The 26,500-nt window shown below is 42.8% G+C and overlaps 1 protein-coding gene across 1 annotated transcript in view; it reads left to right on the top strand.

Moving 5' to 3' along the window:
• Positions 1 to 26,500, top strand: part of LOC123748125 (gamma-aminobutyric acid receptor subunit beta) — a gene marked incomplete in the record, with an annotated part of 337,780 nt that overhangs the window by 283,906 nt on the left and 27,374 nt on the right. Inside the window, 2 exon segments of the mRNA XM_069329940.1 lie at positions 23,012 to 23,167; positions 24,824 to 24,975. Of these exon segments, the coding sequence (XP_069186041.1) occupies positions 23,012 to 23,167; positions 24,824 to 24,975 (308 nt within the window).

The raw sequence follows: 26,500 nt of genomic DNA, 5'->3' as shown, positions 1-26,500 counted from the left end.
GAAATCAAATCAGACAGAGAGCCAAACTAGAAGATAGAGACTGGAGAGACAGAATGTAGAGGAGATAACAGCTCACGCTTGCTTTTGGAGCATTTATCTAGGTAACGAGAAAGACAAGAGTCAACAGCAATAAAGCCAGGTTCAGGTTGGGCATGTTGTATGTGATAGCATGCGGTGTATGAGAGCATGTGGTGTGTGATAGCATGGGGTGTATGAGAGCATGTGGTATATTAGAGCGTGTGGGGCATGTTGTGTATGGCTGGGCTGTTCAACATGACAACATTTGTGGAGAGTTGAGGCAGGAAAGTTTATTTTTTGAAGACGACCAGTATATGGGATGATTGGAGTTCTCATCATGACGGAAGAGATCATTAATCTTCTCAACAAGTTTTAACGCATTCTCTGTTTTTAAGTCTGTTAGTAAGAGTGTGGCCAGTTTCACCTGTTAGTAAGAGTGTGGCCAGTTTCACCTGTTAGTAGGAGTGTGGCCAGTTCTCACCTGTTAGTAGCAGTGTGGCCAGTTTCACCTGTTAGTAGGAGTGTGGCCAGTTTCACCTGTTAGTAGGAGTGTGGCCAGTTTCACCTGTTAGTAAGAGTGTGGCCAGTTTCACCTGTTAGTAGGAGTGTGGCCAGTTCTCACCTGTTAGAAGCAGTGTGGCCAGTTTCACCTGTTAGTAGCAGTGTGGCCAGTTTCACCTGTTAGTAAGAGTGTGGCCAGTTTCACCTGTTAGTAGGAGTGTGGCCAGTTCTCACCTGTTAGTAGCAGTGTGGCCAGTTTCACCTGTTAGTAGGAGTGTGGCCAGTTCTCACCTGTTAGTAGCAGTGTGGCCAGTTTCACCTGTTAGTAGGAGTGTGGCCAGTTCTCACCTGTTAGTAGCAGTGTGGCCAGTTTCACCTGTTAGTAAGAGTGTGGCCAGTTTCACCTGTTAGTAGGAGTGTGGCCAGTTCTCACATGTTAGTAGCAGTGTGGCCAGTTTCACCTGTTAGTAAGAGTGTAGCCAGTTTCACCTGTTAGTAAGAGTGTGGCCAGTTTCACCTGTTAGTAGGAGTGTGGCCAGTTCTCACCTGTTAGTAGCAGTGTGGCCAGTTTCACCTGTTAGTAAGAGTGTAGCCAGTTTCACCTGTTAGTAAGAGTGTGGCCAGTTTCACCTGTTAGTAGGAGTGTGGCCAGTTCTCACCTGTTAGTAGCAGTGTGACCAGTTTCACCTGTTAGTAGGAGTGTGGCCAGTTTCACCTGTTAGTAAGAGTGTGGCCAGTTTCACCTGTTAGTAAGAGTGTGGCCAGTTCTCACCTGTTAGTAAGAGTGTGGCCAGTTTCACTAATGTATTACAAGAGGAAAAAGAGAAGCAGGATATAGAACTCGCCTTTCGACAAAGCGACACACACTTCGTTGTCCGCTCCTCCGTCTTCTTATAGTTCCCGTTCCTCTTGTTCTCTCCAATACTGTGATGAAACTGGCCGTACTCCTCGTGACAGACTTAAAGAATAAATTATACAAATATTAAACTTGCTGGCGCGATCAATGCTTTGTTATATTATATTAACGACTCCAAGCATCCTATAGCTTGGGCTGCCTCCAAAATCTACACAGATGCCGTCTTGTTCAATAGGGTGTCACACACAACATGCTTAATATATGCTCTCACACACATTCTCCTATATGCAACATGCCTTCTTACACAATATGCTCTTATACCCATGCCCAATATGAACCTTAACCTTGTGTTTATTACTCTACATAAATTACATAGTTAAATGGTCCGATAGCAAGGGTGAGCTGAGATTGCTATCTCCTCTTCGTTCTGCTATCTCTTCAGTCCCTTATCTTCTGTGTTTCTAGTTTGGTTCTCTGTCTCATTTTACCTTTATTTACTTTTTCGCGTAAACTCTCCTTGCTTTCGCTGCTGACTTTATTTAGTTTTCGTTTCCAGTTCTTTGTTTCGTAGGGAGCTGATATTAGCTCGGTTCTCATTTATTACTTTTCCACTAATCCCTAACCTCTTCTCCTCTCACTACCTCTCTCTTTACCTCTTCTCCTCTCACCTCTTCTCCTCTCACCTCTTCTTCTCTCACCTCTTCTCCTTGTCCACTTCCATCAGTTTCACCCTGATAAGGGTCCAGGACAGACCGAATCCTCGCCACTCTCATTTCGTATGTGTGGGTTGAGATATTAGTATTCAGCCACGCTATTGTGACTTATATCTGGCATAATGCTCGCATGGTGCATCATCTGTCACTATAATTCTAGCATGGTGTATCATCTGTCACCATAATATTTGCGTTCTTCTTGTATAAGAATTTAATCATTAACAGCATTTATTTTTGCTCTCTGCTTCAGCACCGAATAAAAAAAAACAAGTGTTGTCGGGCTCATATATAAATATATATATATATATATATATATATATATATATATATATATATATATATATATATATATATATATATATATATACATATATATATATATATATATATATATATATATATATATATATATATATATATATATTAGTCCATATTAAAATTTTATTTTTAGATAATAAAAAGTGTATGAGTAGCCACGAAAATATAAGCACCAAACTGTACATAATATTGTATTATCTTTATCCTCTAGAGAGAGAGGGAGAGAGAGAGGGGCGTTGGAGGATGATGCTGTTTTAATTTTTGTTGGTGTTTTTTTTCTAATTTTTTTTTTTTTGTCTCATGCCGTTGTCTAAATCTTTCCTTTATAATCATATTGCCCTCGCTACCACTGGGGGAAGCAGCCCCAGGTACGTAGGTGAGATCGCTTGTAGGACAGGTTTGGGCGTCTCTATCCTGTACACACTCGTATATATATATTTATATATATATATATAGTCTTCTCCAAGCCTGTCTGTCTGTCTGTCTGTCTCCCTGACTCGCCACTGCCACCACCACCACTACCACCACCACACCTGACCTGTCTTACGTTATTCTGTCCACCGTCACCACCACTACCACCACTACCACCACCACCACCACCACTACTGTCTTGAGATCGACCTGTCATTTCTTTGACTAATCTTCTTTACTGTGTCAGCACTCTCTTCCACTCTCTGCACGCTGGAGTTATGCACTCTGGCGTAAGCACGTGCAGTGTGTGTGTGTGTGTGAGTGTGTGTTTGTGTGTGTTTGTACGTGTGTGTGTGTGTTTGTGTATTTGCGTGTGTGAGTTGTATTGTCACGTACGATCGCGCTCACGAGCACACCAGCACGCAAGCGCGCACGTACAAACACAGGAGTTGAAGGTGTATTCACAGGCGCATATTTGTGAGTGCGTTGTTTGCACGCTGATGAGTTTTTGCACGCACACATGTAAACACAGAGCTTATGCACGCCCTAAAATACATTGAAACACACACTCACACACACACACACACACACACACACACACACACACACACACACACACACACACACACACACACACACACACACACTGGAGAATATCACTCTGGGTGTCTAACACAGATTAGATCAAACGTCATTTCTTAGCCATAGGGGGATAGGAAAAGTGGTCACAAGAGTGGCATATATAAGGAATAGAAAGTAACAATATCTCACAGGGCTCGCACTAAAATATATATGGCTTGCTTCACCAAAACTCACAGGCATGTGACGAAAATTCAAGGGCTTGAGTGTCACCAAAACTCATATATAGGCTTGTGAGTAAAATTGAAGAGTTATCTTAAAACTCACAAGGGTTGTGAGTGAGCCAGCTAAACGCAGTGTCCATTGGTTGCGAGTAAACATGTCAGTTTGTTGTGTATTCGCTGTAACTTCTGCCTTCAATCCCTGTAACTTCTGCATTTAATCCCCTGTAACATATCTCTTCATATATTGTGTTTTGTCTTTAAGTTAGCAGATTTATTGAAGTTGATCACAACAGGTAGAAGCGACCGAGGTGAACACGACTAAGGTGAACACGACCAAGGTGAACACGACCAAGGTGAACACGACCAAGGTGAACACGACCATGGTGAACACGACCATGGTGAACACGACCAAGGTGAACACGACCATGGTGAACACGACCATGGTGAACACGACCAAGGTGAACACGACCAAGGTGAACACGACCAAGGTGAAAACGACCAAGGTGAACACGACCAAGGTGAACACGACCAAGGTGAAAACGACCAAGGTGAACACGACCAAGGTGAACACGACCAAGGTGAACACGACCACGGTGAACACGACCAAGATGAACACGACCAAGGTGAACACGACCAAGATGAACACGACCAAGGTGAACACGACCAAGGTGAACACGACCAAGGTGAACACGAAAAAAGGTGAACACGACCAAGGTGAACACGACCAAGGTGAACACGACCATGGTGAACACGACCATGGTGAACACGACCAAGGTGAACACGACCATGGTGAACACGACCATGGTGAACACGACCAAGGTGAACACGACCAAGGTGAACACGACCAAGGTGAAAACGACCAAGGTGAACACGACCAAGGTGAACACGACCAAGGTGAAAACGACCAAGGTGAACACGACCAAGGTGAACACGACCAAGGTGAACACGACCACGGTGAACACGACCAAGATGAACACGACCAAGGTGAACACGACCAAGATGAACACGACCAAGGTGAACACGACCAAGGTGAACACGACCAAGGTGAAAACGACCAAGGTGAACACGACCAAGGTGAACACGACCAAGGTGAACACGACCACGGTGAACACGACCAAGGTGAAAACGACCAAGGTGAACACGACCAAGGTGAACACGACCAAGGTGAAAACGACCAAGGTGAACGCGATCAAGGTGAACACGAAAAAAGGTGAACACGACCAAGGTGAACACGACCAAGGTGAACACGACTAAGGTGAACACGACTAAGGTGAACACGACCAAGGTGAACACGACCAAGGTGAACACGACCAAGGTGAACACGACCAAGGTGAACACGACCAAGGTGAACACGACCATGGTGAACACGACCAAGGTGAACACGACCAAGGTGAACACGACCAAGATGAACACGACCAAGGTGAACACGACCAAGGTGAACACGACCAAGGTGAACACGACCAAGGTGAACATGACCAAGGTGAACACGACCAAGGTGAACACGACCAAGGTGAACACGACCAAGATGAACACGACCAAGGTGAACACGACCAAGGTGAACACGGCCACGGTGAACACGACCAAAGTGAACGCGACCAAGGTGAACACGACCAAGGTGAACACGACCAAGGTGAACACGACCACGATGAACACGACCACGATGAACACGACCAAGGTGAACACGACCACGGTGAACACGACCAAGGTGAACATGACCAAGGTGAACACGACCACGATGAACACGACCACGGTGAACACGACCACGGTGAACACGACCAAGTTGAGCAAAACCAAAAGTGAACACGAGCAAGATAAACAAGGCTAAGAATGAACAAGGCAATCAATAACACCTATTAAGAACACGAGAACCTCTCCTTCTCTCCCATCTCTCTTCTGTTCCATGAACTCTTCTGTTCCTGGTAGCACTTAAGGAGGAAGCAGCAGGAGGAGGAGGAGGAGGAGGAGGAGGACGGGGGTATACCGTCGAAGGATCGCCAAGCTGGCGAAGTGTCGACGCACCGAGTCATGGGAGCCTCGGGCGTACATACGCCAGGCGTCATCCGTTGTGGCACCTCGCTTCAGCCCTCCTCAGCGCCGTCACCTGGCCCCTGGAGAGCACCGTCTTGTTCTGGAATTAATCACGACTTCTTTTTTCTGTCATGCTTTACATTCGGAGAGGAAAGGAGGGAATAAGAAAAGGAGAGAGAGGGGGGAGATGGAGGGAAGGGAAGGATGGAGAAAAGAAGGATAGAGGGAAGGAAGGACGGAGGGAGGGAGAAAGAGAAGATGTGTTCTTGAATGTGGGATTGATATCTATATAATCACTGTTATCTCAGTCACTGCACATTCAATTAGGCTATCACTATCACCTCACTATATCACTAACGATTGCTGAAACTTTCGCTTTCAGTATCCCTGGAACTATGCCCGTCTAACTATTATCCATTAGTATCACTCTCAACTATCAGGAGCTCTCAGAGTATTCCCGGTTTCTACTGCGATAGTGAAACACTATTTATGTCCATATCTATTACTATAATAGTCAATTTTTCTCTCGGTGTTATTATCCGTCACTATAATGGGCAGCATCCATCACCATCACGAGCAGCATGTGTCATTCCAAAGCATTCTACGTCTCAGTTGTGTATCATCCTCGTCTTTCCACCCAGTTGCAACCCTACCTACTGAATGTGCATCTTTCAAGCACTTGAATGAGCCGCAAACATAATAGAAACGTTTTGTTCAGTGACAGAGTATATAACGAACAAATGGAATACACGAAGAAAAAATGAATAGGTGGAGCTGTACGACAGCTTAGAACATGCTGATTGCGTGTTAACCTGTCGAACACAGCTTAACATACTGATACGACACAGCCCAGTTGGCTCGGAAACCTTCACGCCTGTGGGTTGCATGTTTAAGAGGCGGGACCGAAGAGCTGAAGCTCATCCCCTCCAAGTGCAACTAGAGGAGCAGGCACACCCGGTGTCACACTGGCTGTGATGTCACCTCTAGAGACTAGAGTTCAATCCCAACCACATCCATCATATTTCCCCAATTAAGTTTTCAAAAATTGGATCACAAATATAGAGACGTAGATTCGAATATATAGTGTATTATTGTTTCCAGGTTTTTGTTTTTATAGTAGCATTTATACCGAGAGCTGGGACGTCGAACAGGAGGAACATAAACAATACCTGGAGTCCCTGGTTCAAACCCAGTGGTTCAGGGTCATACCCGCTGGTTCTTCATCCGACATGGAGAGGGAGCTTCAAAGTCACGTGTGTGTTAGAATGTGTGTGTGTGTGTGTGTGTGTGTGTGTGTGTGTGTGTGTGTGTGTGTGTGTGTGTGTGTGTGTGTGTGTGTGTGTGTGTGTGTGTGTGGGTGTGTGTGTGCACTTACCTATTAGTCTGTATGGGGAGGGAGATCTAGCTCTTTATGCCCCGCCTATTTGCCTTGTAATTGTTGCGTTTCAACCTAACTACTCTGACTTTCAAATTCTCTGTCGAATCGGGCCTTAAAAGTTGTGAAAGGAGGTGGCTTCCACAGCTTACTCTGGTAGAGCATCTACAAGTTAACTCCCCGTAAAGAGTACGAGTACTTTCTTAGGTCCCTTCGTTTCATTTGCTTTTCCAGCTTCCACTTGTGTCCTCTTGTCCTGCTTTCTCTCAGTCTGAAGAGGGTATCCTTGTCCACCTGATCTATTTCCTTCAGTATCTTGTAAGTTGTGATCCTATTCCCTCTGTTCCTTCTATCCTCTAAGGTTGTGAGATCTATTTCCATTAGCCTACGTTCGTAGGTGGTTCAATCCCTGTTTCAATGTTTCTGTGTTTCAATACCTATTATCTTTGGCACTAATCTTGTTACAAACCTCAGTACTTTTTTCAAATTTTGGATTATATTTCACCGGGTGCAGATTCCATACCGGTGGTGAGTATTCCAATATTGATCGAACAAAAGTTGTGTAGATTGCTTTGAAAGAGTTCTGATTCATGTTCCTAAACGATTTCCTTATATTTGCCAGCGTGTCATCTGCTGCCGATGTTATCCTGTTTGTGTGTGTCTCCCGTTGAAGTGTTGGAATTATGCCAACTGTGAGATCCTTCTCTCTGATTCCTGCAGCAACCTTTCCCGTATGGTGTAGAGGCCTTTTGGCCTCCTCTCTCCTTTTCCCATCTTCATTACCTTACACTTGTTGATGTTGAACTCAAGCAGTCATTTGTCAGACCACTGCTGGAGATTGTCAAGGTCCTCTTGTAAATTTCTGCAGTCCTCATCTGTTTTCACGTTCCTTATCAGCTTTGCATCATCAGCAAACACTGACATGTCTCGCTCACATCTTCGGGAACAGAAGAGAACTATCAGGAGAAAGCGACAAGCCACAACGACTATATAGCACTTGGAGGTATATATTCCCTCTATAATTTTGTTCACAAAAATTACGAAAATCACTGGTCCCAGGACAGAACCTTGGAGGATCCCACTTGTTATATTCCTTCAGCGTGAAGCCTCCTCTCTGACTATGATTCGTGGCTTTCTGTCCTTCAGATACTCCCTGACCTAGTCCAGTGTTTTCCTAGTTATCCCAGCCTGGTTGTCCAACTTGTACAACAGTCTTTCATGGAGAACAGGGTCAAAGTCTTTTTGATAGTCAAAAAAGATAAAGTCTACACAGCCTTCCGTTTCATGTCTTATTTTAGTAACTGTGTCGTAAAACTCCATCAGGTTTGTCAAGAACGATTTTCCATTTCCAAATCTATGCTGATTTTCTACTGTGTGACAAGCCGATCCTCTGAAGATGCTCCATAATTCTCGACCTGATTACTTTCTCCATCACTTTACAGGGAATACTTGTCATTGACACATTGGTCTGTAGTTTAGCGCCTCTTATCTACCTTGCGGTTACCTTGCGATGTTTTTGTGGCTCAACGTCCCTGTGGCCCGGTTCTCGACTAGGCTTTCTATCTATCCCCCTTTTTAAATACTGAGGCTACGTGTGCCTTTTCCCCTGACATCTGGGAGACTTCTGGTCTCATGGGTTTTATTAAAAATTGTACTCAACGGGTGACAGAGTACTTCTGCAGCCTCTCTCAGCAACCATAACGACATTAGGTCTGGCTCCATTGATTTTGTCACGTCTAGTTACCCCAGGATTTGTTCACCTCTTCTACAATGACTACAATGCCATCCAGTATTTCTTCTGGATTTTCATCTTGCAACCTTGGTTTCCACGCTGGTTCTAATGTAAACAACTCCTGAAAATTTTCGTTTAGTTCCTCGCATACCTCCTTATCATTTTATCAATCTCTGTGAGATTGATAAAATGATAAGGAGGTATGTTGTTTCCCCTTGTTTCCTCAGGCTGAGTACATGGTCTATCAGTGTAGTTGGTATCCTTATATAGCTATAAAACAGCTTTGGTTGTTCCTTAGCCTTTTGCAACACGGTCATTTTCAAATTGCCTCTCTGCTCCTCTCCTAATTTGGGTGTATTCATTCCTGGTTCTCTTTAGAGCCTCTCTATTGTTCTCTGCTCCCATTTGTCTGCACTTCTTCCAGACCTTTTTTTTCCTTTCTTTAGCTTCCCAGCATTGCCTATTTAACCAGGGATTTAGTTTGTTATTTCCATCCACCTCCTTCTGGAGTGGTATGAACTATTCTGTTGCCTCGACACATTTCCCAGCAATGAATTCCATCATCTCGTTTGCTCTCTTCCCTTCCATTTCTCTTTCCCACTAGCTTTCCCGCTGAAAATCCCTCATCCTGTTGTAGTCCCTACGCCTATAATCTCTCTTCTTCTTCAGTGGGTTACATTGTGTAACCAATTCCTTCAGCTCCACTATGTAGTCAAGCTTGCCATTGCCGTTGTCGCTATAACTCCTTCCCGCCAAACACACGACAAAACTACGATGTACTTACAATGTTTGATCAAATTTTAACACCTAACAATTGTATCAATCAACATAGCAAATTGTAACAACGTTTTGAAACGTCATAAAAACGTTATTGTAACAACGTTCTAAAACATCATAAAAACGTTATTGTAACAACGTTCTAAAACGTCATAAAAACGTTATTGTAACGTGCTAAAAGTCATAAAAACGTTATTGTAACAACGTTCTAAAACGTCATAAAACGTTATTGTAACAACGTTTTAAAAGTCATTAAAACATTATAACGAGATCTAACAATTTTATTACAAGTGTAACAAGGGAATCATACAGACCGTTACGTTGTGTGTAAATGCTTCTCATTCTCTATGTTTTCACCATCTGTTTCATTTTGGTAAGACACCAAGTCTAATGTTGCTGATAGGTCGTCTCCTGTCGCTCTTGTTGGTTCTGTGACTTGAGGCACCTAGTGACATGTAACACAAACCACTCTCGTAAAAAATTCATTATTTAGCACAAGGAAGCACTCGGGTAACGCAAGTGTAGCAATCACGTAACACATGGTAAAAAAGTAGCAAATCAGATAGCATACAGTGGCAAAATAGCAATAAGGGAACAAAGAAAACAGAGTAGCACTCAAGTAAAATATGCTAATGAAGTAGCACTCAGGTAACATACGTTAATGAAGCAGCAATCATATAACATGAAGAAAGAAAGTAGTGATCAAGAAACACACGCAGCCACGAAGTAGTAAGCAGGGAACTCACAGTAAGAAAGTAGTAATCAAGGAAAAACAGTAACACAGCAACAATCAGGGAACACAAGGTAACAATATTGGAACACAAAGTAACTATCGACAAATTGAACATCAGGGGGGAGGGGTACACGCATCGTTAACCCCTAGCGAACTCGTCGTTAAAGGAACGACAGTTGGTGGTGTGATAGGCCATAAGGGTCGTTAGGGAGGTGTAATGGGCCAATGGGGAAGCCTCCTCACGGTCATTTAACAAGGTTCAATAACTCTTCTGACAAATTACTCTATTAATGCCCCCCAAAAAACATAATTTGTCACTAGAAATGGTGATATATTTTCAGAGTATTTTGTTTTTGATATATTGCGTTTTATGGCTTTTGCATTTATGTGTTTGTGTAATTCTTTGTTCATTACAGTACTTTATTTTATCTGTTTTCGTTATCACTTTCTTTTTTGTGTATCATTCTTCTGTTATTCATCTTAATTTCACTTTCACTCTTTCCTTTTAATTCTTCTCTTTTTGCTCCTCGTTATTTAGGGATATTTTAGTTCCTCCAATCCTGCCGTTCATTCATATTTTCGTACCATTCTGGCCCTTACCCACTTCATCTTGTCTACGGCTGTCTTGGGACCAGCTGGGAGACCAAATGTAATTAGAAGTCCCTTTGGTGTATTAAGCTTGATATGTGTTTGAGTGTACGTGTGCTCGTGTGTGTGCATGTGTGTTTGTGTGTGTGTGTGTGTGTGTGTGTGTGTGTGTGCATGTGTGTGTGTGTGTGTACTCACCTAGTTGTACTCACCTAGTTGTGCTTGCGGGGGTTGAGCTCTGGCTCTTTGGTCTCGCCTCTCAACTGTCAATCAACAGGTGTACAGGTTCCTGAGCCTATTGGGCTCTATCATATCTACACTTGAAACTGTGTATGGAGTCAGCCTCCACCACACCACTTCCTAATGCATTCCATTTGTCAACCACTCTGACACTAAAAAAGTTCTTTCTAATATCTCTGTGGCTCATTTGGGCACTCAGTTTCCACCTGTGTCCCCTAGTGCGTGTGCCCCTTGTGTTAAACAGCCTGTCTTTATGAACCCTGTCAATTCCCTTGAGGATCTTGAATGTGGTGATCATGTCCCCCCTAACTCTTCTGTCTTCCAACGAAGTGAGGTTTAATTCCCGTAGTCTCTCCTCGTAGCTCATACCTCTCAGCTCGGGTACTAGTCTGGTGGCAAACCTTTGAACCTTTTCCATTTTAGTCTTATGCTTGACTAGATATGGACTCCATGCTGGTGCCGCATACTCCAGGATTGGTCTGACATATGTGGTATATAATGTTCTGAAAGATTCCTTACACAAGTTTCTAAAGGCCGTTCTTATGTTAGCCAACCTAGCATATGCTGCTGCTGTTATCCTCTTGATATGAGCATCAGGGGACAGGTCTGGCGTGATATCAACCCCCAGGTCTTTCTCTCTCGCGGACTCTTGAAGTATTTCATCTCCCAAGTGATACCTTGTATCTGGTCTCCTGCTTCCTACCCCTATCTTCATTACATTACATTTGCTTGGATTAAACTCTAACAGCCATTTGTTCGACCATTCCTGCAGCTTGTCCAGGTCTTCTTGAAGCCTCAAACTGTCCTCCTCTGTCTTAATCCTTCTCATAATTTTGGCGTCGTCAGCAAACATTGAGAGGAATAAGTCTATACCCTCTGGGAGATCATTTACGTATATCAGAAACAGGATAGGTCCAAGTAACCTAACCTGTGTGTGTGTGTGTGTGTGTGTGTGTGTGTGTGTGTGTGTGTGTGTGTGTGTGTTAGTATATGCATGTGCTTGTATTGGTGCGTGCGTGTGTGTGTGTGTGTGTGTGTGTGTGTGTTTGTATGTGTGTGTGATCATGTTCGTGTGTTTGTGTGTATTTACCATTTGTATTAATTTGTATCTTCAAAATCGAGCTATTAGCTTTTTTTTAGCTATAGCTCTTGGACCCCGCCTGGCTAACCAATTTATTTTTCCTCTATTATGTCTTCTACATATATATTTTTTTTTATGACACATGAGCACACACACACACACACACACACACACACACACACACACACACACACACACACACACACACACACACACACACACACCCAGGAAGCAGCCTGTAGCAGCTGTCTAACTACCAGGTACCTATTTACTGCTAGGTGAACAGGAACATAAAGGTTAAAAGAAACTCTGCCCATTTGTTTCTGCCTCTTTCGGGGATCGAACCTGGGCACCTAAGGACTACGACCCCAGAGCGTTGTCCACTTAGCCACAAAGCCCCCTGAACACGCACATGCATGTGTGTGTGTGTGTGTGTGTGAGTGTGTGTGTGTGTGTGTGTGTGTGTGTGTGTGTGTGTGTGCGTGTGTGTGTGTGTGTGTGTGTGTGTGTGTGTGTGTGTGTGTGTGTGTGTGTGTGTGTGTGTGTGTGTGTTTGGAGCGTTTACTCACCTATTTGTGCCTGCACGATCCAGCATTAGTCCTTCGTTCCCGCTTTTCCATCCACCGGTTGTCTAATGCAATTAGTCTTGTCCTATTTCCCTATCATATCTAGTTTTTAACATTCTGAATAGAGTTGCCTCTATAACCTGCTGCTTTAGTACATTCCAATTGCCCCGTTATTCCTATGCTAAAAGAAAACTTTCTAACATCTCTATGATTCTCCTGAGTGAAGCTTCCCATCCATGTCCTCGTGTTTTATTGATATCCGTTGAGAACATTTTCCCTTTTTTCCACTCTGTCAATCCCCCAAAGTATTTGATATGTCTCTATCATCTCTCTCTCTCTCTCTCTCTCTCTCTCTCTCTCTCCTCTTTTCTAGCATCTTCAGGTTTACCTCTCTCAGTCTCTCTCTTCATACTTCAGCTCTCGCAGTTCTCGGACAAGCCTTGTTGGAAACTTCTAAACCGTTTCGAGTCTCCTTATGTGCTTCTTTAGATAAGGGCTCCGTGATGGGGCTGCATACTCTAAGACTGGTCTCACATACTCTAAGACTGGTCTCACATAGACGGTGTAAAACGATCTAAACGCCTCCATTATTTTGGTACCCAAATGTTTTAGGAACTAAAATAATGGACTTAATAGACTGGAACTTTTGCTAGTGTGGAGTACGGTGCTGACGTTGTCCTGTTTACAGTAGTTGAGCCTCTGGGTCAGGCTTGGTGTTATGTACACTCAGGTTTTTTACTCTAGTCGTGAATGGGAGGTCGTTCCCCTTCATCGTGTGATGGGAGGTAGTTCCTCTTCATCGTGTAATGGGAGGGGCGTTCTTCTTCATCGTGTAATGAGAGGTCGTTCCCCCTAATCGTGTAATGGGAGGTCGTTCCCCTTCATCGTGTGATGGGAGGTCGTTCCTCTTCATCGTGTAATTGGGAGGTCGTTCCCCTTCATCGTGTAATGGGAGGTCGTTCCCCATCATCTTGTAATGGGAGGTCGTTCCCCATCATCGTGTAATGGGAGGTCGTTCCCCATCATCGTGTAATGGGAGGTCGTTCCCTTCATCGTGTAATGGGAGGTCGTTCCCTTCATCGTGTAATGGGAGGTCGTTCCTCATCATCGTGTAATGGGAGGTCGTTCCTCATCATCGTGTAATGGGAGGTCGTTCCTCATCATCGTGTAATGGGAGGTCGTTCCCTTCATCGTGTAATGGGAGGTCGTTCCCCATCATCGTGTAATGGGAGGTCGTTCCCCATCATCTTGTAATGGGAGGTCGTTCCCCATCATCGTGTAATGGGAGGTCGTTCCCCATCATCGTGTAATGGGAGGTCGTTCCCCATCATCGTGTAATGGGAGGTCGTTCCCCATCATCGTGTAATGGGAGGTCGTTCCCCATCATCTTGTAATGGCCTTCTGGTCTCCTGATACCTGTTCCCATTTTCATTACTTTACACTTGCTGGTGTTGAAGTGCAATTGCAATATGCCGGACCAACTTTGCATCTCGTTAAAGTCGTTCTGGAGAATCTTACAATCCTCCTCTGTCATTGTCTCTCCTCGTTGAATCGTCTGCACACACTGACATGTAAGACTTCGCTCCTATAGATCGGTCATTTACATATATAAGAAACAGTACTGGTTCCGGTACTGATCCTTGAGGTACTCCGCATGTTACTGTGCGCAGCATTTCATGCTGTTATTCTCTGGCTCCTGCCTGTTAGGTAATTCTTTAATCTTGTTAGGGCTTTCCTGCTTACTCCGCCTGTTTCTCAGGGTTGTATAGTAATCTCTTGTGAGGTACTTTGTGAGTGTGTGTGTGAGTGGCGGTGAGTGTGAGTAGTAGATGGCCACTCACTCACTTAATTTTACTCACCTAGTTGTGCTTGCGGGGGTTAAGCTACGGCTCTTTGATACGGCCACTCAGCTGTCAATCTACTGGTGTACAGATTACTGAGCTTCTCGAGCTCTATCATATCTGCATTTGAAACTGTGTATAGAGTCAGCCTCCACCACACTACTTCCTAGTGCATTCCATTTGCTAACTACTCTGACACTGTGTGTGTGTGTGTGTGTGTGTGTGTGTGTGTGTGTGTGTGTGTGTGTGTGTGTGTGGGTGGGTGGGTGTGTGTGTGTGTGTGTGTGTGTGTGTGTGTGTGTGTGTGTGTGTGTGTGTGTGTGTGTGTGTGTGTGTGTGTGTGGGTGGGTGGGTGTGAGTGTGTGTGTGTGTGTGTGTGTGTGTGTGTGTGTGTGTGTGTGTGTGTGTGTGTGTGTGTGTGTGTGGGTGGGTGGGTGGGTGTGAGTGTGTGTGTGTGTGTGTGTGTATCTGTGTGATGTAGGACTCTTAACCATCACATCATTAAAGTTTGTCCCATATATTCATCAGCTAATTTTACAAGCACTAATATGAATTACATCCATTAAAATAGCATGAATCTACAAGCACATCCTGCATCTTTCAACATAAATCCCCCCCCCCCCTTCCCCCATCCTTTATCAACATACCTCAGCTCTACTACCAGATCTTACATTCATCAACATACAAACCCGTTACTCATACAGCATAACTAACTTTCATCAATGCAGCAATTATCTTTAATTAAGATCACAACTTTCGTGCCACAGCAGATAACAATGTTTTCTTCTATTCTATCTCTTAGTTATTCATTGTTATTAATTTTGACATTCTTCCTGATTTCTAGTTCAAAGTATCTTATTGCTTCCCTTGTTTTCATTCTCTATCTGATTTTCACCCTTTTACTACTGTCTATTTTGTGGCTTTTACTTTTTTGGGAACTTCTAGTTGCTAGTCTCTTCCGGGTTTCTAATTCTCAACCTCTTCTTACTTTCCAGGAACCATCATCCTTCTATTTTTTTATATCTCTTCCTTCTTGTCAGTTCACTTCCTACGTTTTAGATATCTTCTTTTTTCTCCCTGGGATTTTTTCAGTTTGTTGGTCTCTTATTTTTTTGTGTATTTTCCTACTTTTTAGGTATCTTCCAACTTTTTGGGGGTTATCTTTTTTTTAGGTTTCTTCCTACATTTTAGCTTTTCACTTACTTATGGGTCTTTCCTTAAGGTGTCTTTGCAACTTTTTAGGTATCAACCTACTTTTTTCGGGATCCTCTTCAATTTTAGGTCTCGTCCTTCTTTTTTTAGGTATGTGTCCATTTTAGGCATTTTTCCTATAGGTATCTTTCTACTTTTAGCTGTCTTTCTACCCAACCAATTGGACAGGGCGGTAGAGCGACGGTCTCGCTTCATGCAGGTCGGGGTTCAATCCCTCGACTGTCCAAGGGGTTGGGCCCCACTCCTACCCCCCCCTCATCTCCCCCCCCCCCCCCGTCTTCTCCCGAATCCTTTTATCCTGATCCCTTTCTAAAAGTTGTAGTGGCTTGGCCATTTTTCCTAATAGTTCCCTTCCCTTCCTACCTTTTGGTATCTTCCTACTTTTAGAGATCGTCCTACTTTTTGGCTTCCTCTTCCTTTCACGTTTCTTCCAACTTTTTAGGTATTTTCCTGCTATATTAGATATCTTTCTACTTTTCAGATCATTTAATACTTTTAGGTATCATACTACGATTTTACTACTTATTAAGGTCTCTTACTGTTTAGATATCTTTCTATTTTCGGTATCTTGCAACCGTTTAGGTATCTTCCTAATCTTTAGGTATCTTCCTCCTTTTTAAGCATCATAATAATTTTAGATATCTTCTTGCATTTAAAGTGTCCTCTTATCTTTACGTCTCTTCCTACTTTTTAGCTATCTACTATTTTTAGCTATCTACTACTTTTTAGCTATCTACTACTTTTTAGCTATCTACTACTTTTTAGCTATCTACTACTTTTTAGCTATCTACTACTTTTTAGCTATCTACTACTTTTTAGCTATCTACTACTTTTTAGCTATCTACTACTTTTTAGCTATCTACTACTTTTTAGCTATCTACTACTTTTTAGCTATCTACTACTTTTTAGCTATCTACTAATTTTTAGTTTTCTTACTCTTCAGGTTTCTTTCTATTTGTTAGGTGTCTTCCTATTTTTTTTTAGATATCTTCAAATTTTTTAGGTCTCCTACTTCCTTGGCTTCCTTACGTTTTTAGCTATCTTCTTACTCCTAATGTCCTCCTTCTTTTTTGCGAATCTTCCTATTTTTTAGGTATATTCCTACTTTCTAAATCTCCTTTTCTTTAGGTTTATTTCTACTTTTTGATCTCCTCTTACTTTAAAGTAACGTCCTTCTTTTAGGTATTTACATACTTTTTAGGTCCATCCTAATTTTTGGTCGTCTCTTACATTTTAAGAACCTTTCTACTTCTAAGTTGTCTTCCTAATTTTTAAGGTATTTTTCATCTTTGTAGGTATCTTCCTAATCTTTATGAATTCTCTGACATTTTTGGTCTCCTCTTACTTTTAGATGTATTCCTACTATTTAGGTATTCTCCTATTTTTTTGATCTCCTACCTTTTAAGTATCTTCTTACCGTTTAGTCTCATCTTAATTTTTAAGTGTCTTAATCCTACTTTTTAGGCATCTTCCTTCTTTTAGGTATCTCCTTTCTGTTTAGGTATCTTCTTACTTTTTTAGGTATCTTCCTACTTTTTAGGTATCTTCCTACTTTTAGGTATCTCTTTACTTTTTAGGTACCTTCCTTCTTTTTAAGTATCTTCCTACTTTTTAGATATCTTGCTACTTGTTATGCCTCCTTCAACAGAGATACCAGTCTGTTTCTCTTTTAAAGCTCTCAAGGTTAGTTTTAATTTCATGTCTTACTCAGTTTTTACTATTCTTAGTGTGTGCGTGTGTGTGTGTGTGTGTGTGTGTGTGTGTGTGTGTGTGTGTGTGTGTGTGTGTGTGTGTGTGTGTGAGTTTGCGTGTCTGTGTGTGTGTGAGAGAGAGAGAGAGAGAGAGAGAGAGAGAGAGAGAGAGAGAGAGAGAGAGAGAGAGAGAGAGAGAGAGAGAGAGAGAGAGAGAGAGAGAGTGAGAGAAACAGAGAGAGAGAGAAAGATAGAAAACTACTGTCAAACAGTTTGGTGAATGTCCTGAATGTTGTCTGAGAAAATGTTTACTTTTTGCCTAAGAGACATGGTAATGACAAGGCCGAGACAAGTTGTCAAGGTCGAGACAAGTTGTCAAGATCGAGACAAGTTGTCAAGGTCGCGACAAATTGTCGGCCTTGTCGACAAAAATGTATATTTAATCGACTTAACCTCAAGTTCAGTGCCAATCACCTAGGTCAAAGGTCATAGTGCAGGACCAAACGTCACTTCTAGGAGTAAATGGCCAATATATAATAATAATAATAATAATACCGATAATACCAAAGATCAACGGTGGAGGTTAAAGCTTCCATTAATAAGTCAGTATTTGAGGTGAAAGTTTTGCACTACGTTGTAAAGGTTACCTTTGCTTCTTTTCTTCACAAAGGCTTCTGTTTCGACTTCCTCTTCATATAGACCTGTGTTCCAATTGCTTCTTTGTTCTTTCAAGTGTCTTCCCTTCACCTATAACTTCCTGGATCTCGCTCATCTTCAGATAAATAATAAAATTGTTATTATTATTATTATTATTATTATTATTATTTTTATTATTATTATTATTATTATTATTATTATTATTATTATTATTATTATTAATCTTGCTATTGAGTTGTTGTAGTTGCTGTCATCATTATTATTATCAATAATTCGTTATTATTATTATATAATTTTTGTAGTCATTAGTAAATACTTTCAAGTTTACAAGCAAGAACTACTTTTTTTTCTGTTCACTTACTCGTAGTGGTGCGATGATAATTTTTTTGTTACTTCACATTCATTTATGATATATTTTAATAGAGAGAGAATACGGTTTAGTCGCCAGCCTGTGGCCAAAATGCACTCAATATTTTTCCGTGTTTTTTTTCGGGTAAGAGCGTTGAAATTAGTATTTGTTCAGAGAGATCTTCTATTTAGCAGTAATATATCACACCTTTTGTTTGGGGGAGACTTATAGAGAAGTTAAATGGGGGGAGGATATACATTTTGTGAACTTTGTAGAAAATACTCAGACTGATGGTCTCTAGGTACGTTTCTGGGTCAAGCACATTAACTTTTTTCCTGTCATTAGCTGCGCGGTTCTGTCTTGAATTTTATCTAACAACTTTAGATAAGACTTTACAGTCATCCAAAATTATTGGCGAATACTCCATTATCGATCTGATTTGAGAGTTGAAAAATTTTATATATCCCTTAGTGTATGTAAGCGGCGGTCAGCCTTCCGTAGATATCTTGGTGCACTTGGCTACAGCATTTTTCACAAAGACTGCTCAATGTTATTATTTTTTTTTATTTTACTTTTTTATTATTATTATTATTATTTTTATTATATTTATCATTTAATTTGACTTATCACACAACTACGAACAACAGCTTCACTAACTTTCTCTCACACACACACACCTGACCATTGTTGTGTTGCATGTTGTGTTACAGCTGATATGACAGATGGGGTTCAATGTCATGTGTGTTGGAGGTTGGGGGAAGCGGGCATGGTCACCAACACCCCATCACACCAACATGACAGCTAGTGTTGCCATATATGTATATATATGTGTGTGTGTGTGTGTGGCTTCGTTGCCATCAGCATCACACTCATACCAAAAGCACTCTGCCACACTGCTGTAGCTATGTCGCTATCTATGTAGACCAAGTGCGGTGTTTAATTTCTGTGTTTCTGATGATCAAATAATTTCTCCGAACCCGGTTATACTAGAGGAGGGAGCTCGCTTGCTTGCTTGCTAGCTTGTCTGCAAGTCACTCTGTTGTTTATATTTGGGTTTGGGCACTATAGCCCTTCCGCCCCCCAAATAGTATAGTGTGTTGACATGAGAACTTTACACGTTTGAAGCAACATGCGTGACCTTACTAAGAAATGTTCACAGCTTGTTCTAGACGTCTAGTATAACCAGGCCACTATGCACTGGTCAGGAATACGGCTTATGTGTGCGTGTTGAGCTTTGTGGTCAACTACCGCAGAGAGACGTGGTTTTGGACACGCTCGTATCAAGCTTTCCATCCACGTCTTTCCCTTACGTGTGATCTGTGTGTCTCTATCTCTCACTTGTGTTTTATCTCATCTTCCACATTTACCCACAGACAAAACAAAGCTTTAGTGGTATTTGTTGTGCATCGTGAACACTCGCCTCGCAAACCTTGTGCATGGACGTGTTCTTCTCTAGAATTGATGTGAATTTTTGTAATAACTGAAATGTTTGTGGAGGTCCCGCGCCTCTACAGAGAGATTCGAAGCTGTGTCGCTAGGTGTTCGAACCCATCCATCAGATCAGAGACCTAGCGACACCGGTTCGAATCTTCCTCCTGGAACTAATGTGTACCTTAATCCCCTTCCCTTCCCTTCCCCTCCTTTCCCCCACCTGATCCCCCCGTATACTGTAATTCAGCATCATGGTATTGATGAGAGTGGAATTGTTATTGACGCAGACGCATGTTTCCTGAAAGCTTTCCAGGGAACAGAAGTCTTTGTCACACAAAGACAAACTGAAGCTTTGAAAATGAGTTTATAACGCAACTTAAATATTTCGATTATTAAGTCGTTATTCAATTTATTTTATAGTGTTTTAAAATTTAGTTGTAAACCAATTTTTAAATGAATTTTTTTGGAGAAGCTTTTAAAAAATTTAATATTATATTTTCAGACTCCAGGAACAATAATATAATTGGTCTTTATGTATCCTGGAAGAAAACCCCCAAATTCAGTGTTTTGGGGGGAACTTCAGGGAACCTTTTCAAGCTTCAAGGAAAAAAATATCTAAAGTTTGTTGTTCAATTTTTATGCAATAAAACAAAACTCAGAATTTTTGTCATTGTTTTGTGTTATGTTTCTTTTCTCTGCCAGAGTAGATATTTAAATAGCAGCAACCTCTTCGTTTGTCTGTCCCTCTCCGTCTTTATCCTTCTTTTCTGTTTATTCCATTACTTTTCCCTTGTTTCATTACTACCTAATTCTTCTCCTTTCTCCCCTTTCATGGCTCATGCCATTTCAGCTGTCACTCTCTTCTCTTCCTTTTCTTTCTTCCCTTCACCCCCCCCCCCCCCCCTTCAACCTTTTCTGCAGTGCCCTCTTTCCCCTATTCTCCTTCCCTCTACCGCTTCTGTCTCTTCCTCTATCTCTACATCCACCTCCTTCTTTTTCCACACCTCAGTTTCCTTCTTCTCTTATGCCTTCTCTCTCTCTCTCTCTCTCTCTCTCTCTCTCTCTCTCTCTCTCTCTCTCTCTCTCTCTCTCTCTCTCTCTCTCTCTCTCTCTCTCTCTCTCTCTCTCTCTCTCTGTCCTCTTTCCTCTACCATCAACTATTCTTCCTCTTCCCTCCTCTCCCCCCTCCACCTCTTCTTTCTCCTCCTTTATCCTCCGCTTCCCCAAACCTCCTTCTCCTCCTCCTCGACTCCTTCTTTTTCCTCCCTCTCCCGCCTCCCACAACCACCAAGACTCTTCATCAAAGCTGTATAATGGATCAGCACCCATGACCCTTCACGGTGACCTTCCTGTCTAGTGACCTTCCTGTCTAGTGACCTTCCTGTCTAGTGACCTTCCTGTCTAGTGACCTTCCCTCTTACTTGTCTGTCGCTTCTCCCTCACGCTGGTTTTATATTTGGCTTCTTTCTCATATTTTTGTAGTGTTAATAGAGTTTTGTATTATTGTGTATTTGTGGCAGCGTGAATGTTTATTTTGTGGACGCGCGCGCGTGTGTTTATGTCGTGTGTGTGTGTGCGTGTGTGTGTGTGTGTGTGTGTGTGTGTGTGTGTGTGTGTGTGTGTGTGTGTGTGTGTGTGTGTGTGTGTGTGTGTGTGTAAAGGGAATATTTGTTAGTGTATGTTATTTTTCCACGCGCGCGCGTTTGTCTTGCGTGCTTGTGTGTTGTCTGAATAAAATATTACCTATTTAAGTCAGCCACCAGAGCTCCCTCACCAACATCCAAACTCTATACACCTCACACAGTACAATATAAATGTTTTTTCACGCAAACAAACACACAAACAAAACACACACACACACATGTACACAAACGCGCGCACGCTCTATTCTGCAAGCACAAATAGGTAAGCACACACACACACACACACACACACACACACACACACACACACACACACACACACACACACACACACGCACACGCACACACACACACACGGTAAATACCAGCCTTTTACACAAATACCAGTAAATACCAGATGTTACACATCACATAACTTTTTCGAACAACCATTCGACCCATCCCTTAACAAGCCCTTCAAATAGTGCCTATTAACAGCCCGTAATCTAAAAAAAAAAATATCTACATCTTCTATGGTTAAAGATCTTTCTCAACTTTAAATCCTTTATTCACTCTATGTCTCTACCTCTATCTCTCTCCATCTCTTTTTTTTTATCAATCTGACTCTTATTTCTTCCATTCGCCCACTCTATTTGGTTCTAGCTTTCTCCTCTATCTGTCTCTATTTCTCTATTTCTAGGATAAACACGATAACCTATCTTCAGACACTCACCTTTTTTTTTCTTTTTTTTACATTTTGTAGAATTCGATCATTAGCCAAACTACCACCACTACACTACTGCTACCACCACTTCCACCACCACTACTTCTATTAACTCCACCAGCACTACCAAAACAACCTCTCACTGCTACCACCGCTACCACCACTAGCACCACCAACACCACAACCACCACTACCTCCATCAATCACCACTACCACAACCACCACTGCTCCCACTATCACGATTATCTCCCCACCACACCCAACCATCTCTCCAACTCACCACCATCACTGCACCACACCGCAATCTCTCCGCCACACCACACCATCTCTCCACCACACCACACCATCTCTCCACCACACCACACCATCTCTCCACCACACCACACCATCTCTCCACCACACCACACCATCTCTCCACCACACCACACCATCTCTCCACCACACCACACCATCTCTCCACCACACCACACCATCTCTCCACCACACCACACCATCTCTCTACCCCACCACACCATCTCTCCACCACACCACACCATCTCTCCACCACACCACACCATCTCTCTACCCCACCACACCATCTCTCCACCACACCACACCATCTCTCCACCACACCACACCATCTCTCCACCACACCACACCATCTCTCTACCCCACCATCCTCGCCATATTCCACATCGTTTTAACTAAGCCGTATCTCTCTCTCCCCCCTATCCTGCCGCTGGCGTCGCTGCTCGCCGCCCACAGCAACTCCTGCCAGAGTGTCCCTGGGCGTGACCACTGTGCTTACCATGACCACGCTCATGTCTTCAACCAACGCTGCCCTGCCCAAGATATCATATGTCAAGTCCATCGATGTCTACCTTGGGACCTGTTTCGTTATGGTTTTTGCTTCGCTGCTTGGTAAGTCCAAACTGGCTAGGAGATGGAAGGGGGAGGGTTATGAGGCAAAGGAGATGAGGATCTGAGAAGACCAGGAGGAATTATGAGAAGGTTGAGAAGACGGTGACTGGGAGAGAGAGAGTGAGAGAGAGAGAGAGAGAGAGAGAGAGAGAGAGAGAGAGAGAGAGAGAGAGAGAGAGAGAGAGAGAGAGAGAGAGAGAGAGAGAGAGAGAGAGAGAGAGAGAAGGGGGTTGGGAGAATGACATCAAGGAGGGGAAGATGAGAAGAATGTTGCTGGGAGAGAATCGTGAGGGAAGGGGTGAGGAAAGTGAGGAAGGTTGGTGGTAGACGATCATGGGGACAATTCACCATATTCTCTCAGGTCGTCTGGCTAGGTGGTTACCTCCTGATCCCTCACTGTTATCTCCCATGTCTCCCAGGTCTCCCAGTCACGCCTCTCAACACTATAATAGTTGTCAAAAGTATTTCGTGTTTTTTTTAACATCTTTTCTATCAACTTTTACAAGTCGCCATGACCGAAGACTAACAAAACCTCGCTTAGTCGGGTGATTTTAGTTTAGGTATCCTTGGTATCGTCCAAAGGATACCTGATCAACCAGGCTGTGACTCATACGTCAGGCTGCGAGCAGCCGCGTCTAACAGCCTGGTTGATCAGTCCAGCATCCAGGAGGCCTGGTCGACGACCGGGCCGCGGGGACACTAAGCCCCGGAAGCACCTCAAGGTAGCCTCAAGGTAGGTAGCATGGGAAGATGGGGGGGGGGCACTCTCCTCATTCCCACTCATCTTTCCCCATCTTTGACTCACTCTCTCAACTTTCTCCATCCCATTTCCCATCACCATTATTGTCTCTTCCTCCTACAATAGCCCTGAAGAAGCCGGCGTCAAACTAACATACTCGTAATGACAGCTATCACACATCCTTAATTGGGAAAGGCAGAGAAGTTCAAGCTATCTCGGGTCGTTAAGGGTGACTTATTCACCGGTTCTTCAGGAGTGATCAAGGTAAGAGGCGCTGTTGGATGCCTTAGCTTTTACTGTGGCACGACCCGGGGAATTGGAAGGTCGTCAGCGAGAGCATTCAAATGGTTTTATTGTTGAGGAAACATTGAGAAACAAGTTTTACGCTTAAGAATGGCCAGAGTCGGTAAAGGTTCTTAAGAGTGAGAGGCTTCATGTAATCCAAAGTGTAGATCCACAGACGCCAGGCTTGTGACGGTGCTTCCTTCCCTCTCTCTCCTAATTGCCTCTCGGTGTGCTCCCTCTTCCTCCCACTTTTGTCCCTCCCTCTTTCTCTTGAGAACTCTCTCATCCACTTCACCGTCCTCTTAATCCTCTCAGCTTTCATTTCATGCACCTCTGATCTCTTTCGCCAGCTATTCTCTTAGGCTTGGGCTACTTCTCCCCCCCCCCCCCCACCTATCCCCTGCACTGTCTCGTCCTTGACTCTCCTTGGCACTCCTTGGCCCTCCTTAGCCCTCATTGGCCCTCCTTGGACCTCCTTAGCCCTAAGTGATCCTCTTCCCCCCCCCCTCCTTTTCATTCATTCACTGTGTACCATCACACCTTACACCGCCCCCACCGCACCCATTCGTGACTTCCATCATGTTGTCCATCCTCTTGATCTGGGTTTGAACGCTTTCCTTCCATCCTGACAGAATACGCCGCAGTGGGCTACATGGGAAAGAGGATCCAGATGAGGAAGAATCGTATCCTAGCAATCCAAAAGATGGCAGAACAGCGGAAGGCGGCCACCTTGGACCACTCACACGCGTCCCAGGATCATCCCGACCACGCCCCCAAGCAGACAGTGAGTAAAAACGCCGCGGCTCAGTTGTACAGAGCTCGTTCTTCATCATTATGCCCAAGGGTCCAGACTAACTAAGACCATAAAGGTCTTCTGTCCAAGGCTCTGACTGATCACAGAGATCTAGTTGGCCACATATCCAAGGCTTCAGATACTTATTTTTACATGACTCATAGTTGGCCATTTATTCAAAGCTCTAATTGGCCCTCTGTCTATAGCTCTCAGTGGCTATTAAGTCTCTTAGATGGACCGTAGTCAAGGGCTCATTTATAACATTTGCCTAAGTCTTTGTTCAGCTTTTAGTGGACCAGTTTCAGGACTATATCTGGCTATTTGTTAGAACTCAAATTGGCCACACACTCTCTCAGAGCATTAGTTGGCCATTTTAAATGGATCCAAATCTAACCAATTCTAATGGGCTCTAGTGGATCACCTCTTTTATGTCCATTTCTCCATTATCTCTAACATACCATTTATTCAAAAGCTCTAGAAAGGTATATATCCAAACGTTTACTGTAATTTATCCAAAATTTCAGAGGATAACTTGGTGTGGGGTTCATTAGTTACTTTGTCCAGTACTTCAATAGACGTTCTGTAATTATTTTATGGAAAAAAAAATTGAAGATTTTGAAAAAATTTCAATCGTTCAATGTTGGTTTTATTTAGCTATATTTATTAGTATTTTAAAATAATTCCCCACCTCTGCTACCTCTCAACCTTATTCCCCATGTTCTACATTATTTTATCTTCTATCGCCTATCTAATCAACTCCCCCCCTTCCTTTCTTAACTTACATCACCTCTCTCTCTCTCTCTCTCTCTCTCTCTCTCTCTCTCTCTCTCTCTCTCCCCCCCCTCTCCCCGTCACTTTCGTATTAGTTGTGTCTATATAATTCCAACATGAACCAATTGAGACTGAAAACCGCTGGATAATACTTTCCTGTGAGCTTACAAACTTTGTTGTTAATTCTTCCCTTTTGAACAGGTGAATTTTTCTGGTTATTCAACAGGCTGAACGTGTCAAAGTTCAGTTTATCAGTTAAATTGTCTTGTGAATTGTTGCTTAAATCAAGCGTTTCAAAAATTATTCTTAACAGCAAACAGAAATGCACATTATAGAAAATCAAGATATATTAATATTGTGTACCGAGAAAATAATATGGTAGTCTGTTGTAATTTGTGATGGGTGTTGGACTTGAGGTTTATCACCCCCTGAAGGGTGATTAAGGCCTCGATGCTGTTTACCGGCCAGCCACTCATATCACTGAATGCTCATTGCCACATTTGAAAACAAAATAATAGGCACTGAGCGCTTTCGGATTGTCTTAACATCTTTGTCAAAGACCAAATGATATCATTTGGAAATACATTTGATCCTGATCTGTGTTCAGTTTTTAGTGGACCAGGTTTCAGGACCATTACTGGCTATGTGTTACAACTCAAATTGGCCATATATATATATATATATATATATATATATATATATATATATATATATATATATATATATATATATATAAATCCCCCTT

Source organism: Procambarus clarkii, chromosome 23 (genome assembly GCF_040958095.1).
Source record: "Procambarus clarkii isolate CNS0578487 chromosome 23, FALCON_Pclarkii_2.0, whole genome shotgun sequence".
NCBI classification, from domain to species: domain Eukaryota; kingdom Metazoa; phylum Arthropoda; class Malacostraca; order Decapoda; family Cambaridae; genus Procambarus; species Procambarus clarkii.
The sequence above is the reverse complement of the archived record's forward strand: the minus strand, read 5'-3'. Positions and strand labels throughout refer to the sequence as shown.